This window comes from Loxodonta africana, chromosome 25, assembly GCF_030014295.1.
Source record: "Loxodonta africana isolate mLoxAfr1 chromosome 25, mLoxAfr1.hap2, whole genome shotgun sequence".
NCBI classification, from domain to species: Eukaryota; Metazoa; Chordata; class Mammalia; order Proboscidea; family Elephantidae; genus Loxodonta; species Loxodonta africana.
The window spans coordinates 33,696,200-33,713,431 of NC_087366.1; the positions used below are offsets into that span (position 1 = coordinate 33,696,200).

Sequence of the window (17,232 nt, forward strand, 5' to 3'; positions counted from 1 at the left end):
AGTGCTGTCGAGGAGGTATTTATTATAGTAAAACCTGCGAAAGCCAGAATCGTTGTAAGATGGAAACCTGTCAGAGAAAGAAAATTCAAATATTTTCCACTAATAGAACCTGTTGCCCATTGCCATTTAGTCGATTCCAACTCACAGCAACATTAACAGAGAGCGAAAGAAAAGTGGTAAGATGAGCTTGCCAAAGGCGGAAAGCTTGTGAGACCCAGAAAAACACGGCAGTCCTGTTGAGTTCCGGCTTTCAAAAGAACAGTTAATATACCCATTTAAGAAATTAATTAACCAAGGCACAAAGAGGTTCAAGGACTTCCCCGAAGCTGAGATGGGATGTGCTGTGCAATGAATTACTGAACATGGCCCTTCTAGCCACGGTCTTTGTGACCTGCACATAATGACTGAGTGGGACTATGCAAATAAGGTATATGGAATCTGTCATGTTTGGGGTTATGTGTCAACTTGGCTAGGCCATGATTCCCAGTATTGTGTGATTGTCCTCAATTTTATGTGTTGTAGATCCTGACCTCTAAATGTTGACGAGGCAGGACTGGAGTAAGGTGTGTCTTGGGTCACAGACTTGCAGGAGGGCGTGACTCAAGCCCCGCCCTTACGCTAAAGTTACACCCTACCCTAAGGTGTGGCCTGCGTCTAAGATATATGTGTGTGTCCTGGTGAGGCTCTCTCTGTATCTGGATCCCATGTCTGATTCGTGATCAACTGACCTCTCCAAAGGCCTGCTGTCTGACCTGCAGATTCTGGGATTCACAGGAACCCACAGCCCCTTGGGCTGGCGGCCTATTGTGTGACCTAATTCGCCAGCTTCTACAGCCTTGTGAGCCAGCAGCCTGTGGCCTCAACTGTCAGTTTGGGTTCTTCAGCTCCTGCAACCACACAGGTCGGCAGCAGCCTCCTCCTGACCCATGAATTTGGGACTTGCCAGACTCCACAACCATGTAAGCCATTTCCTTTACATGGTTCTTGAGTTCTGTGAGACACTGCAGTGAATTAGGGCAGCCAAAGATGTGAGGGGAGAGGGAGTAGTTGATGTTAAAGATGATGGAGTGGTACAGCAGCTTGATAAAGTTGGAGATTTGGGACATCTTTAACCTCTACCTCATAGGAACCAGATCTGTGATGATCTCATAAAAGAAATTATTCATTTCGAATGTTAACTCAAGAATCCGACTCCAGAGTCTGTGCTCTCCGTCACTGATGCTGCCTCTCCTGCCATTCATGGGCCGCCACTGACCAAGAATCAACCTCTAACTATAATTAAAATGATGGACACTTCTGCCCACGAGCAAAAAGATAATACCCCAGCAACAAAAACAGCAACTTAATTATCAAGGAGAGGTGAGAGGGCTATTACACAAATTGTACAAGAATCTTTTCTTTGTATTTGTTCATTTAGCAGATTCATATACAACATATTATTTTTCAGTTAAATACTAATGAATGACAAAAACAAACAAAAACATTGGAGTAAAGGGTGAGTTTACATAGAGAAGGCAACAGAAATAGCGAACTTAAAGATTTTGGCAGGAAAGGCACTCTAGAAAGAATCCCTGGATGTGTTCCAGATCCCACAGAGGAATTCATTCTCACACGATCTGCCTGTGTCTTCAGGTGGTACAAGCGGCACAGGTCAGAGCACGACAAAAACAAGGGAAGGGGCCTTCAAAGATTAAGGGTGGGCTTCTTGGGGCAGAAACTGACCTTGGGATACCCAGTCTTATACCCTATATCATGTAGTGGATATGGCTTTCCCTGGAGACTCATTCTACTCTAAAGCAACGAAACATCCTCTTGTAGAAATTTCCTGCAAAAAGAATTCCAATCAATCCCTGCCCTCAAAAAGTCCTGTGAAGCTAAGAAGTAGAGGAGAAGTCAAGGATGTTCTCTCTGTCATGCTTCTTCTATAAGAAACAGCGAAGAAAGACAATCCCTGGAGCATGACAAATCCCCAAGCACCAGGACTGGAGAAGCATGAGGTCAGACGGGGAGAGAGAACTGGTCAACCAAGAGTATCATACGCACCACAAAGTCTTCCCTGTAAAACCAAATCTAGCTCCTCTACAAGAACTTCTAAAAGATACAAATTTTTTTTTCTTGGACTTTTTATAGAAAATCCCCCTTCCTCCCCCTGCCAAAAAAAAAAAAAAAAAAAGAGCTGAGCACAAAGACCTTATTCGGAGAGTTCAGAGTAGATCTGGGAATCAGAGAACCTAGGACATTCTAAACCACATGTCACGGCCACCTCAACCTAATGGGCAAATTTCCACTGGGCAATTCAAAGGGAATATCTTTTTGCATTTCAATAAAGATAGAAAAGCAAACTAGAAAGCTTAACAATTCCTGCCCTCTTTCAAAATAAGTTTGAGAAAAATACCCGGAGCATACAACAAACGTGTGCGCACAGCGAGGCTGTGAATACCGGACCGGACATTTTGTTACTTCCACTCTATTTGAAATACACAGTGAAGCTGGCTGTTTACTGGAACCCTATGCTACACACACCTGTAGGTTTATTATGTAAATAACTTTTGTTTTTGTTTTAAATGAACAGAATCTCATTTTAAACACATGATAAACATCTGACTTTATTTTTAAAAAAAAAATTTAAATAAACTTTTTAAATTGTAAAATAACTTTAGATTTACAAAAGAGTTGCAAAGATAGTAAAGTATTCCCATATACTTCTGTTTCCCCAATTGTTAACACCTTACATTACTTTGCTACATTTATCACAATTAATAAATTAATAGTAACACATTATGACTAACTTTAAAGTCCACACTTTATTCACATTTCCTTAGTCTTTACTTAATGTCCATTTTCCATTCCAGGAAACCATGTTAACACTTAGTTTTCATGTCTCCTCAGTCTCTTCTTGGAGCCCTGGTAGCGCAGTGGTTAAGAGCTCAGGCTGCTAACCAAAAGGTCGGCAGTTCCAATCCAACAAGCTGCTCCTTGGAAACCCTATGGGGCAGTTCTACACTGTTCTGTAGCGTCACTATGAGTCAGAATCGTCTCAATGGCAACAGGTTTGTTTTTTTGGTTAGTCTCTTCTCAGCCATTCCAGTTTCTCAGACTTTGCTTTTAATACCTTGGCAGCTTTAAAGAATATGGGTCAGGAGTTTTGTAGACTATATCCTCGGCTGGGATTTGTCTGATGTTTTTCTCATGATTAGACTAGGGTTATGCATTTTTGGAAGCAAATCCATACAGGTAAAGTGTCATTTTCATTCCATGATATCAAGGGTGCACACTATCAACACGGCTTATCCTTGCTGATGTTGACCTTGATCACCTGGCTGAGACAGTGTTTGCCAGGTTTCTCTATTATAAAGTTAAACTTTCCACCTGTTTCCATATTCTATTCTCTGGAAAAGAGTCACTAACCATAGCTTACATTCAAGTGGGGGATGTAGGTGGGAAGCTATGAATTAAATTTTTATAATGATAAGTTACTTTTTCAAGTGAAGATTCCCTGGTAACATTAGCATTCGTTAATGTATTCGATACTAGTTGTGTTGTAGGCATATTATAAGAGGGTAAGAATTTATGTTCCTTCATCATTGCAATTCTATCAAGCTGATAGGTTTTTCTCTCAAAGTAAACACAGCCATCTGCCTAGATCATGGTTGGCAAATACCTGGCATCTCCAGTGTACCCATGGCAGATAATGATAACCAATAATGGCTAATAAGATGCTGATGCAGCTTTACACATAATGATACGGAAGGGTGATCATCAAAAGCAAATTCCGCAGCAATAGCAGGCTAGGTGCCATTTATATAAATTTATTTGCATCAGAAAAAGCCTACAAGGATAAAGAGGAAATTGTTAATGGTGATCATATCTCACGGACTTGGGGGTGATTTTATTACATTTTCCTTTTTGCTCTCTACATTTTCCTATCATAATCATGTATTATTTATACACTGCTTGCAGATTCTAAAAGAAATACATACACATAGTCAATCTTTCTCAGTTTTTCCCCACATTCAGAGGAACACACATTACTCTGTGAGCAGAATGGTATAGTAAAACAATGCTCTCCAAAGGCTCAGAAAATGATTTAGTCACTTTCCCATCACTCGGTGAGTTACCGGGGAGGCCCAGTTTTATTCTTTCCTCTGATTTACTTCCACCAGAAACTTCCTCACTTAGCCTCCCAGCACTATTCCTGTCTGTGTGACAAGTCTTAGAAGTCCCGAGGCAAGCCCCCAAGAGTTGATTTATCCTGCTCATTCCAGGTCCTGCTTACACTGGTGCTCAGCGCTAGGCTCGGGCTGCAGCTCCAAGGGCCAAGTGGATTAGAAGAAGGCCAAGCACGCTGCTGTGGGACAGTGAAAACCAAAGGACATTTGAACAAGCATGCTGGAGCTCCGTGGCCAACCAGTGGTAATGTACAATTAGAATCCATATCTAAGGGCCCTTCGTCACAGCCTCTGTTGCACAAATTAAAAAGTCAGAGAAGAGAGAGACAGCAATTTCTGAGTTCCATCAGAAACACAATGATTTGGCAAGCACCACAAATTTTTCTTCACGGTCATTGCCAGTGAAAGTAAGGCATATTATTGCGCATTCAGCGTGCTTGCTACAATCTTTAAAACAGCTGTCTCACTGAAGGCTAGACAGATCTGCCTGGACAAGCATTGCTGCTACACAGTTTACTGTGGCAAGCCACTCCCCTTCATAAATCCTTTTACAACGTTATTAAAAAGCCTTTCAGGGACTATGTGTCATAGGAATACACCTCAGCATAACGAGCAGGCACTTCATATTAACTACCCAGAAAAGAGTAAACCACATTATTAAAGTTCTTTAAACATTTCTCAGTGATTGGGGGCCATTTACTTCTTTGAGGAAAATTAAGTTTCACACAAAACTGAAGAACAGAAAAAAATTAAAGGTATTCCAGAAAGTATCAGGAGATCCCTGAAAGCCTGCTTCCAAAGACAGAAACTCTGAGAGAAAGGGGAGGGACAAAAAGAAAAAGCAGCAGCAAAAAGATATCTGTTAAATCATTGCATCTGTGGCAGTCTGTCCAGGGCCTCTTTTTTTAAAAAAATGATATTCCGGTAACTCGTGATGTGTCTGCAAATAAAAGGGCTCAGCACAGCTGTGTCTAGGGGTTTAACACGGGTCTCTAGGTCATCTAGTGTGAGACGCAGGCATACTGACCCGTCCAGAATCTAGGCGGCTGCATCTGCTTGGTTCTACAAAGCAACCAGCAGAAGTGGCAGCAGATGCCATTGTAGCCAATTTCATTTTCAAGTCACACTGGGCCTCAGGGGAAGAGCTAAATATAGGAGAAGCCAGGGCACAGTTCACAGCTGTACTGGAGAAAGCGGAGAGACTGGCCCACAGTTTTATTCTCCCTCTCCTGGTCGCCGCTCCTGCTGGTGCCCTGAGTCCATTAGCTGGGCACAACAGCACCTTCCCCAGAATCACAGAACATTAACAACAAAAGAGGCCTCAGGGGTGCTGCCCGTGCCTTCATTTCGCAGGTAAAAGAACAGAGGATTTGCAGAAGCCAGGGGTTTACCCAAGGCCAGAAAGCTGAGTGTGGAATCCAGTTTTTTCTGATCCTATATAAGCAGTCTAGGAGTCAGCTATCTGACTTGATCACAGATCCACAGCAAAGCCCAGGACTGGAAAACAAGTGCGGTGTCCCTGCACATGACACAATACATGCACAGGCATCTACTCTCAGATTCTTGTTTGGAGCTTATTTAACTTGTATTTCACACTCAAAACTAACAAGTTTAGTTATATCATTTCCAAAGTCCTAGGAAATCATAAGTAGCAAATCAGAAGAGGTAGGGCAATCAACCACTAACACCCACCCAGAAACTAACACAGGACTCCTTAAAACTACCAGGAAGTGACATCTGAGAGCTCAGGAGGAAAACTACAAAAAGTAGTCAAGAGAAATAACAGAATCTAGCAACCTAAAACTATCTCTTAGAACAGATCCTGAGGACATTAGGGAGTCAAATGGCGGTGATTCTTGAACCACAAAACATTAACTTTTCCCTCCACATAAGTTACAAAGACAAAGTAGGGTTGTAATACACTCACGGAGTGCAATGCAGTGCTAATGAGATGGTGACACTAAGTATTTGCATAAATATGCCCATATACATATGCATGTATGTGTGTGTATGTTTCTCATATTCTAATATTTTAAAGGGTGAATCACAAACTATTTACAAATCTCACCTAGTCAGAATGACTCATTGCCTGAAGATTTTAAAGCATACTACTATTTTAAGAGACTTTATTTTATTGCTACGCTTGGCTGCCATGGCTGCAACAACCAAAAATTTTTAATTAGAAAGTCTATTTTTCCATGTTCCCCCCTTTCCAAAATTAAAGTTCCACCTAGAGACCATTCTTGAGAAGTGTTTTGTAACGTGCTGGCCCTGGATGAACAGTCGTAAGTCATTAGCATTTTCACAGCATAGACAAAAAGGAATGTCTGAGGTCCTCTGAGTTGACTGGCTGGGATGATACAGCTCATGGTAGTGGTACTGACGAAATGATGCCAACCAAAAACACTGATGGAGATGTGAGTTGGAGAGAAGGAGACTACTGGCAGATCAAGGCCTCTTTACAGAATTACTTCAATTCCATTATTTTGTCATCAACCCTGGATATGAGTACAGACAGTCAACTCAGATCAAGTGACCATAACAATGCAAGTGTCTGTTTATTTAGCCACACTGCTTATCCAACACTGTCGTCATTTCCATGATTTAAATGATTTCATAATATTATAATGATTACGGATAACTGAGTTAAATCTTGATTGGTGCCAAAACATAAAAAAGGGAACAAATTATTAATTAAATAGTTGCAACTTCTCTGGCAAACAAACTCTCACAAGCCTGCAGTCCATGTGGAATTTTTTTTTTTTTAAAGCTCCATATTGGTTTTAATATTACAAGACCTTAAATGGAATGAATAACTTCCTGAGGTCGAAGTTATCTGCCCCCTAGCTCCACCCTCCCCCCTAAAAAACCAACTTGGGTCAAGCAAACATGCTAAAGATAGAAATCAATACTAAATAAACTCCAAGTAAGTAAACCTGGAATTATCTATACCAGTGCATAATTCTTTATTCTCTAAGGGACAGGAAAGGACCCCGCAAGACTAGCTGGGCCCATGTGGGAAAAGTCAGCTTCCTTAGGTGCTGGGAGTAGGAGAGGCACCAGGTGAAGCTGGAAACAGAACCGTGGCCCTGAAAAGTCTTCTGTTTTATGAGGAGGGGAGAAGGAGACCCAGTGAGAAGTCAGTGAGAGATACCTGGGCTGGCATGAGTCACTGACCAATGTGTGGAAGCTGCTTCTCCATAAATCTTTAAAGCACAGTAGATCCTCATCTCCCTGGGAAAATTTAGGACACTTATTTAAAGGCTGAAGATTCAACTACATGACTTCTGAAGAATGCATCCTTCAAGACTGAAGATATAAATAAAATAAAAAACAATTTATTTTAGAACTTCTAAAATAACGCCACCAGAGAATTGTTTCTATCTTAACCCATAAGCATTCTTGCAGAACTGAAAGAAAACTAAACTTTTTTTATTTTGCTAATGCATGCATTGTTTCAATAGGGCTTTATTTAACACTTCCAATATACACAAAATTGCAGTAGAAGCTGTGAAGACATGAAATTGAAAACATGAAGCAGAGTTGTAGGAATAAAAACAACACAAAATTATCAATTGCAAATTTTTTTTTTTTTTTAAAGAGTGTAAGAGATTACTCAGAGAAATAAGAGAGGGACAGAGTTTGCGAGGGAAGACTTTAAAAAGGGCATTGGTGATGTTCACAAAATGGCAGAGAGAGAAAGAAAGAAGGCATTTCTACATTGCGGATTGCAAATGAGCAAAGGCAGGAAACTGGGGACATCTCAAGAGGGACCAGTCTGGTAGCTATGGAGGATTCATGGCTGAGAACAAGCTGATGTGACCAGGGAGCCGTGGCCTGTTACCCCAAGGTGTGGACAAAGGTAGGTCCACACAAAGCAAGACCAATTGGCCTTAACGAAAAATGATAGTCAATGCTTCCAAATTATGAAGGTTATCCCAGATACAAACACACAAGCATTCCCCACTCTTCCTTACCTTTCCCATAGAAGAACTTGCGATAATAGTAGGCCCCAAGGTCAATGTGCTCTATGATGTAGCGCTTCACCTTCTCCCTGTGAATCGGCTGGTTCTCTCTTGGCACCTCCAAAACTGAGACACCTGCATTTGTACAGTGAGAGCTGAGAGACGATTCAAAGGAGCAGCTTTCCCCGGAACTGAAAGATGATGAGTTGGCCCTAGAAAGAGCAATTCTTCTGTCACCTTCCCCTCCTGTCTCATTTCTAAAGTAAGGACAACTCAGGACAAGATCGTTACTCTTCCCGTCACCCTCATCTGCATCCAGGTTCTCTTTCGAGTTGAGGTCCTCCTTGCTCCCCAGAGGGGACTCACAGTTGCCTGTATGGCCCGCTGGCATCTGAGTCTGGGACGCTGCAGAAGCCCCAGTGGTGATGTTTTTCCTTTTTCCCACATTAGCCCTTATGGCGATGGCTTCATTGATATTAAACAAAATGCTCTGAACATCATAATGTGCAAAACATCTTTGACAATGCCAAGGGCGAACACCCCTTTCAAGACGGCTGTCCTCCAGATCGGATGTGAATTTGAAAGTTTCGTGTTCACTTTTCACAGTTCGCAGCTTTCGGAAAAGGGATGTTTCCACCGACTCTGACTTTAACCTCCATTTGAAAGGCTTGTCCCGGTCTCTCCCCATTAGGAGGGCACTGTCCACGTAGTCTAATCCTGAGATGCGGACAAACTCGCCTCTAGAAATCTGTGCTGCCGCATGAAGGCTGGGAGAGATCGCAGGATCACAGGGGAAGAACTCAGGGATCCCAAAAGGGACCATCGCTTTGTGGTCATAATTTTCTACTCGGTATCCTCTAAGCATAGCAAAAAAGTTTTCACCAGATAAACCCTGTCTATCAATTGAAGACGTGCTTCCATATTCCCTGTGGAGGGCTGCTCCTGTGTTGGGATTCACTGCATTTTGGTCTAAGACGTCTTCAGCATCGATGTCACTGATGGTGACGTCACTATTGCTTCTCTGTCTTATGGGGTGAAGTCCTCTTTGAGGAGAATGCACAAAGATGTCGCCAATTGTATACTTTGCCTCCACAAATTCCAGATCAAGCTGTTCCTCTTGCTGACCATCGTTCTGATCATTCTGTCCATTCTGCAGGATGGATGTGACACTTTCATAACTGGTTTGGGAACGGCTTTCCCAAAATCCCTTGCAGGCTAGCTCCTTGGAGCAATCCTTTTTAGGAGGCCATTCAGAAACTCTTGCTCTCACACCCATTTTGGGCACCGCTGGGGTACCATTAGCTGGACCACCACTCTCACTGGAATTTGAGACATTTAAAGTAGGAGGGCCCATGTTGCCGTTAATGGCTTTAAATTTCCGAGCAAAATAGTCATCAGACTGCATGATTCTGGGAGGATCTTTAAACTTGGAAGAGGCTCTGTTAAGCTTGTGCTTCTCTTCTTGTGACTGCCTTGGGTCACTCATGTTCACCGAGGCAAGAAGCTCCAAGTCTCACTAGAAAGACTGGTGTAATTCTAATTACATTGTTATTTACAACGTGGTATTAAATGCAGATACGCTGAAGACTTCTATACGTAGTTGTATTTTCTCTTTTTAACCAAAAGCAAACAACATCTTCAGAATACGATTTCTCCAACTTAATTCTCAGTTATTGTAATAATTTTGAACTCTTCAGTTCTTTTCAGAAGCATTCCTTAAGTCATCTGGTCATAAGTATTTCTTTCACCTGAATTAAGACAAAAAATAACCATTAGCGATTAATATGGTTCATGTTAGATACATTTCTTTTCTGTCCTTTCCCCCTACTTCTGTTTACTTCCAATTCCCCCAAACACTGTCATGAAGTTTCACATCTCTATACTTTTGTTCATACTGTTCCCTCCCTTTGGAACATTCCTGCTTTCCTGGCTGACTGGAATGCACACCAGAGAATCATCCTCTCCAAGAAACTTTCCCAGTGCGTCGCACACCCTCACCCCACATCTAAGGCTGCTTCCCACAGTACCCGAGTCTAAAGCAATCACAGCATTTTTCATTATACAGTAAATGCTGATTTAGGGATCAACCTACCCTACTAGCTGACTCCGAGCTCCTCTAAGTAAGGAATGATGCCTTTCATCTGTGTACCAACACTATCTACTAATATAACCTGGCTTAAATTAGGTATTCAAGCAACATTTTAATGAATACATTAGTTATAAGAGTAGCACAATGGTCATGTAATATGTTTGAGTATTCCTATTATACTTTCTTTCAAAATAGTTAAACTCAAAATATTCAGCAGCAAATAACAAGGATTAATAAATACCAGGGATTAACAAATGAGTTTTCAGGATGCTCTCCAATAATCAAATGGGAGCTTAAAGTAAGAAGGTGTCTTTCATTTGGTGTCTTTAAAGGAGTCTTTAATTTGGTGTCGGAAAGAGTACAATGTTTTAGTTCATCATGCCACCTGCAACTTGCCAAATATACAGGGTAAAATAAAGGTAAAGCACCTTAATTTATCTATCCGTTGGGAGAAACTTGACCTAATCAACTCTTCTCTTTAATTATAAATTCTTTCCTTTAAGCAGACAAAACTATTTGTACTTATTATATATTCTCCCAACTCATGGCAGACGGGGTATTTTACACGTTGGCATAAGAATGAAAAGGACTATTCTACTTCCTCTAAAAATCATGACAGTAATAAAAGTATAATAGAGCCTCACCAAAACCTAAGAAAATGCTAAAATTCCAACTAGCTACACTCTTTCCAATGGGTTCTTAATGGCTTTGAGACGAATGTGTGGTGGTTTCTTGCAACAGCAGATACTTTACTTAGGATGGCAACTTGTTTTCTCTCACTGTAAAAAACTGGCCTAATCATGACAACGTGCTACCTGTTCCCAAGGTCACTTTGTAATAGAGAAAATATAAAGTTATTTTAAGTGATGGCAAAAGGGGAATGAGCAATCAAATCCTTTCATGCCCAACAGAAAAAAACATCCCACTGTTCCTAGAGAGAACTTCTGGCCTAATCTCTCTCTACTGAAATGGTATTTGATTTGATTGTTCTAGTCTTTCACATAATCTATAAATTCTATACCTAGGTTTATAGTTCTTATGGAACACTTAAGAAAATGTTGAAGTTTAAAAATTACCTATAATGTTTAGCACAGAGCTAAGTGAATTCTCAATGAACATTAGTATGATATTCATTTTCAGTTATATAGCGTTAGTTTGTAGGTATCCTATATACAGAAGAACCCTGCCCTATCCTGCATCCAGTAACAATTTACCTGGACTATGTACCTTCTGGAAACTCTGGTGACATAGTGGTTAAGTGCTACGGCTGCTAACCAAAGGGTCAGCAGTTCAAATCTGCCAGGTGCTCCTTGGAAACTCTATGCGGCAGTTCTAGTCTGTCCTATAGGGCCACTATGAGTCGAAATCGACTCGATGGCAATGGGTTTGGGTATTTTTTCAGATATATATACTTTCTAGAAACATCAGGAACAAAGTACTCACCACCTTAAGAAATCAGAACAAGAACAACAAAACGTATCAAAAGAAGCCAGGAAAGATGGAATGAATAAAGATAAAAGTCAAAATTAATACAGGGAAAAAAAAGGGGAGACAACAAAAAAATGCAAAAGCCAGTTTTTAAAAAGAACAAGAAAATAGATAAATCCCTCCCCAAGCCTGCAAAAGAAAAAAAAAAAAATAATATACAACTTTAGAAATGAGACATGACCACCTACTTATGGGAGAAATTATAATACAGGTTTCCCCTGTCATCTGAAAGTACAGCATTCCTATGAAAACTTATAAGCCAAAATGGCATAAAGTGAAGAAGCAATCGCCATTAATTTATAGGGAAACATTATTGAGCATTCCTAGACCCCAAAAGTAACCTACCAAATCATACCAAATAACATATAAAACCCGCACAAGCTCTCAGGCTCTTCTGATACCTTAGGACACATTCTGCTAGTGGATGCACAAAATAAATCGAGACAAAGCACACGTGTTCACACAATTCAAAGCTATGGCAGTTTGATGCTGAGATGCTGAGAGGAGTTCCTGGGGAAGGGGCTTGGCAACTCCACTCTCGCTGCTAGGGGTGCATGCTGCCTCTTTAATGGCTTACTCAAAACAAACACTGAACGCTACGCCCACTTTTCACCGAAGTGAAAACCCTCTTCGGATTTCTTTTGATTAGTGAAAACAGGTACTAACATAGGCCTTTTGTAAAAGCAAAGTGGCATAAAGTGAGCTTTTGAAAAACAAGGGCTATCTTTATAAGTATAAAAGATTTATTCCACAAGCAACTCTATGGCAACAAATTTTAAAGTCCAGAGGAAACTGATGATTTCCTAGCAAAACACAAATTTCCAAAGTGATCCAAGAATGAAAAATTTGCGGAGACTATCACTGAAGAGAATAAAGATATAACCAATCCTTACCTAAAAGATGATATCAAAATATATACATCAATGCAAAGAACCACCCTAACCATTAGTTTCAAGCTCCTTTTCCTTCTATTTATGAAATCAAATAAATGCTATTTAAAATATTTAGGATTTACTGAGCTTCCTTCAAAACAGTGGTTTCCCACCTTTTTCATGTCATGGCACACACTAAAAGTGCCAATATTTGTATAGTACATGGGAGTCAATGCAAGGCCCAACCTCAGGTGCTGAGCAAACAGTGCCTCCCCCACCTGTACCCCATTCACAACACACTTATTAAGCCACCTAGTAGTAAATGTGAAAAAACAGACAAACATTGAAATTAAGATTTTGGAAATGGACAGTGGTGATGGTTTCACAACATGGCGAATGTAATTAATGTCATGTGAAAATGGGTGAAATGACAAATGTTTGTTACATTTATTTTGCCACAATAAAATTTAAGAAAATTATGATTAGCAAGGACAATAAGGCCCATATTTGTACACCTCTATTCTGAGCTTTCACATTCCTCCACATTTCTAACATTCTCATTGTTGAACGATGTTACAAATACAAAACGTTCACTAGATAGATCTTCTGTAGAAACTGAGAATACCAACATATTGCCAAAAAAGGGTTATTATTTTAAAATAAAAGTAACAGAAGCAATTAAAATAGATGAAATTACCACACAAATGCAAGATGTTAATAATAGGAGAAGCTGTATGTGGGGGCTGGGGGTGGGTACATGAGATTGGGAACTGTATCCTCTGTGCAATTCTGCCATAAAACTGTTCTAAAAAAAAAAAAACACCCAAAACCAAACCCAGTGCCATCGAGTTGATTCCGACTCATAGCGACACTATAGGACAGAGTAGAACTGCCCCACAGAGTTTCCGAAGAGTGCCTGGCGGATTCGAACTTCCCACCTCTTGGTTAGCAGTCGTAGTGCTTAACCACTACACCACCAGGGTTTCCAAAAATAAATAAATATAAAAAGGATATAAAAATAGATATATTTGTGCTGTTTTATTATCAGGTTTACCAAAAAGGACAAAACTATAGCTAATTTAGTGCACAATGAACATTTTTGTCAGAGAAATCTAAGAATATTCCCTCAGGTATTATTCTTTATCTTTTTGTCACAGAAACATTAGCTTTAGTAGACAGCTGTTCATTTTGCCTGGTATGATTCTATTTTACCACTCATCTGTCAGTTTGTCATACTGTGGTGGCTTGTATGTTGCTGTGATGCTGGAAGCTACGCAACCAGAATTTCAAACGTCAGAAGGGTTACCCATGGTGGGTCAGGTAGAGCGGAGCTTCCAGACTAAGACAGACTGGGAAGAAGGACCTGGTGGTCTACTTCAGGGAAAAAAAAAAAAAGGTCAGTGAATACGTTACGAATAGCAGTCAATACTGTCTGATATAGTGCTAGAAAATGAGCCCTAAAGGTTGGAAGGAACTCAGTATACGACTTGGGGAGAGATGTCTCCTAAAAGTAGAGTTGAACTTAATGACACGGATGGAGTAAAGTTTTTGGGACCTTCATTTGCTGATGTGGCACAACTCAAACGAAGATACAGCTACAAACGTTCATTAGTAATCAGAATGTAGAATGTACAAAGTATGAATCCAGCAAAATTGGAAACACCCAAAATGAAGTGGAAAGCTTGAAGAGCAATATCTTAGGCAAAACTGGAAACACCCAAAGTGAAATGGAAAGCTTGAAGAGCAATATCTTAGGCATCAGTGAGCTAAAATGGACTGGTATTGACCATCTTGAATTGGACAATCATATGATATGGTCTACTCTGCGAGGAATGCCAAATTGAAAAAGAACGGCATTCCATTCCCTGACAAAAAGAACATGTCAATATGTATACTGAAGTACAATGCTGTCAGTGATAGGATAATATCCATACACCTACAAGGAAAACCGTTTACTATGCTATTATTTGAATTTACGTACCAACTAATGCTAACAATGAAGAAACTGAAGATTTTTACCAACTTCTGCAGTCTGAAATTGATCAACATGGAATCAAAATGCAATGATAATTACTGGTGAACAGAATGCAAAACTTGGAAACAAAGAAGGATCAGTAGTTGGAAAACATGAACTTGGTGACAGAAAAGATGTGGGAGATCACATAATAGAATTTTGCAAGACCAATGACCTATTCATGGGAAATACAAATTTTCAACAACATAAATGGCCATCATACACATGGACCTCATGGAATAGAATACAGAGGAATCAAATTAAGACAAAGGAGAAGCTCAACATTATCAGTCAGAGTAAGGGCAGGGGCTGACTGCTCAACAAACCATCAATTGCTCATATGCAAGTTTAAGATGAAGCTGAGAAAAATTAAACCAGCCCACAAGAGCCAAAGTGCAACCTTGAGTACCGTATATTTACACAAATAACGTGCACCTTCTACGTCTGTTTGCCAACTGAGCCTTCCCTCTGCAAGCTATTTTAGTAAGAGCGCTATGCTAATTTTTTTACAACTTGTAAAAAAAAAAATTGGCACAGCAGCATTAAAGCAGTTTTAAAGTACTAAAGCTGGATTCAGAAAAGGACATAGAATGATGGATATCATTGCTGATATCAGATGGATCTTAGCTGAAAGAAGAGAATACCAGAAAGATATTTATCTGTGTTTTATTGGCTATAAAAAGGCATTTGACTATGTGGATGAAAACAAACTAAGTACTTACTTTTGCTCATGTGGAACCTGTATATAGACCAAGAGGCAGTTGTTCAAACAGGACAAGGGGACACCATGTGATTTAAAATCAAGAAAGGTGTGTGTCAGAGTTGTGTCCTTTCACCTTACCTATTCAATCTGAGTGCTGAGCAAATAACCCAAGAAGCTGGACTATACAAAGGACAAGGCATCAGGATTGGAGGAAGACCCATTAATAACCTGCAATATGCGGATGAAACAACCTTGTTTGCTGAAAGTGTAGAGGATTTGAAGCACGTACTGATGAAGATCAAAGACTACAGCCTTCCGTATGGATTACACCTCAACAAAAAGAAAACAGAAGTCCTCACGACTGAACCAATAAGCAAAATCATGATAAACAGAGAAAAGGTTTAAGTTGTCAAGGATTTCATTTTACTTGGATCCACAATCAATGTCCATGGAAGCAGCAGTCAAGAAATCAAATGACCCATTTCACTTGGCAAATCTGCTGCAAAAGACCATTTTAAAGTGTTAAAAAGCAAAGATGTCACCTTGAAGACTAAGGTTCGCCTGACCTGAGCCATGGTATTTTCAGTCGCCTCATATGCATGTGAAAACTGGACAATGAATAAGGAAGACCAAAGAAGAAATGATGGGTTTGAATTATGGTGTTTGCGAATAACACTGAATATACCATGGACTGCCAGAAGAATGAACAAATCTGTATTAATGCTCCTTAGAAAGGAGGATGGTGAGACTCTGCTATCATACTTTGGTCATGTTATTAAGATGGGCCAATCTCTAAAGAAGGACATAATGGTTGGCAACGTATAGGGTCGGCGAAAAAGGAAGACCCTCAATGAGATGGACTGACACAGTGGTTCCAACAATGGGCTCAAACATATCAACAACTGTGAGGATGGGCTGTGTTTCATTGTGTTGTACATATGGTTACTATGAGTCAAAACACGAGTGGATGGCACCTAACAACAACAACAATAAGGTCTATTGCTCCCCTTGGTACTGGTAATGGCATCCTAAATTTTTCTGGGAAGCCCATACTCTAAAACCATTTGCTTTGAGGGGGTTAGCTCCACCCTAACATGTGACCCAGGTTTGACCAATTAGAGTGCTACATCACCTGACCACAGGAATGCTCACGTTGGACCCCTGAGGCAAGGCAGTCAATGGCAGCCCTGTCGGGAACTTTTACTCCAACTACTAATGCTCTCTTTCCTTGGAATTGCTAGAGTGGTTGAACATAAAAATGAAGCTACTGGTGGTCATCTCCAAATGACTGAGAATGGAAGGCAAAGCCAAGTAAAAAGAACAGGGACTCAGTGTCCAAAGGAATCCAGCTGGGCCTGGGACCACTTCTACCCCTGCAATTTTTTGGTTACTTGAGTCAATTAATTATCTTTCTTTGGATTAACCAGTCTCAATTGGATTTCTATGTAATCCTGAGTAATTTAAATTTTAAATGATTTAAGACACTGTATTAATATTTAATTAAAGACTCCAGAACTAATCAATCAATTCTGACTGCAATCAGCTAGAGCCAAACATAAATTATTTTTCCTGTGTTGTATAGTCTGTTGTGATGTGCTATAGAGAACAATTTGGCCTTTTGTTCTGGGTTCCTGCAGGACCAACTAGGGGCTTAATTTTGACTAAGCATCATGAGACATGATATAATTTATCTTGGCCACATGGTGAGGCTGACACGAGCTCTGAGTCCTGAGGCTTAGATGAAGCTTCCTGGTTGGTGACTGTGCACAGGATTGGGTAGCATGTACCTCTCTGGGACATGGAGGCTCCATGCTGTGACCTCTCCCAGGCCACGCCCTATGCATCTCTTCATTTTTATCCTGTTTTTGTTATATTTTAGCTGTTATCACAAGTATGGTGTCTCCTGTAAGTTTTGGGAGTTGTTCAGCTAAT

General features: G+C 40.3%; 1 protein-coding gene across 10 annotated transcripts in view; it reads right to left on the reverse strand.

Annotated features, from left to right (window-relative positions):
- Nucleotides 1-17,232, reverse strand: part of SIPA1L2 (signal induced proliferation associated 1 like 2) — a 264,129-nt gene that overhangs the window by 128,881 nt on the left and 118,016 nt on the right. For 9 of the 10 annotated variants that reach the window (XM_064276677.1, XM_064276676.1, XM_064276670.1 and 6 more), the window contains one exon: nt 8,147-9,882. In XM_064276677.1, coding sequence (XP_064132747.1) covers nt 8,147-9,620 — 1,474 coding nt within the window. In that variant the 5' untranslated portion in view covers nt 9,621-9,882. Of the gene's footprint in view, nt 1-8,146; nt 9,883-15,528; nt 16,244-17,232 lie in introns of those variants that run through there. The other variant, XM_064276675.1, reaches the window with a different exon arrangement.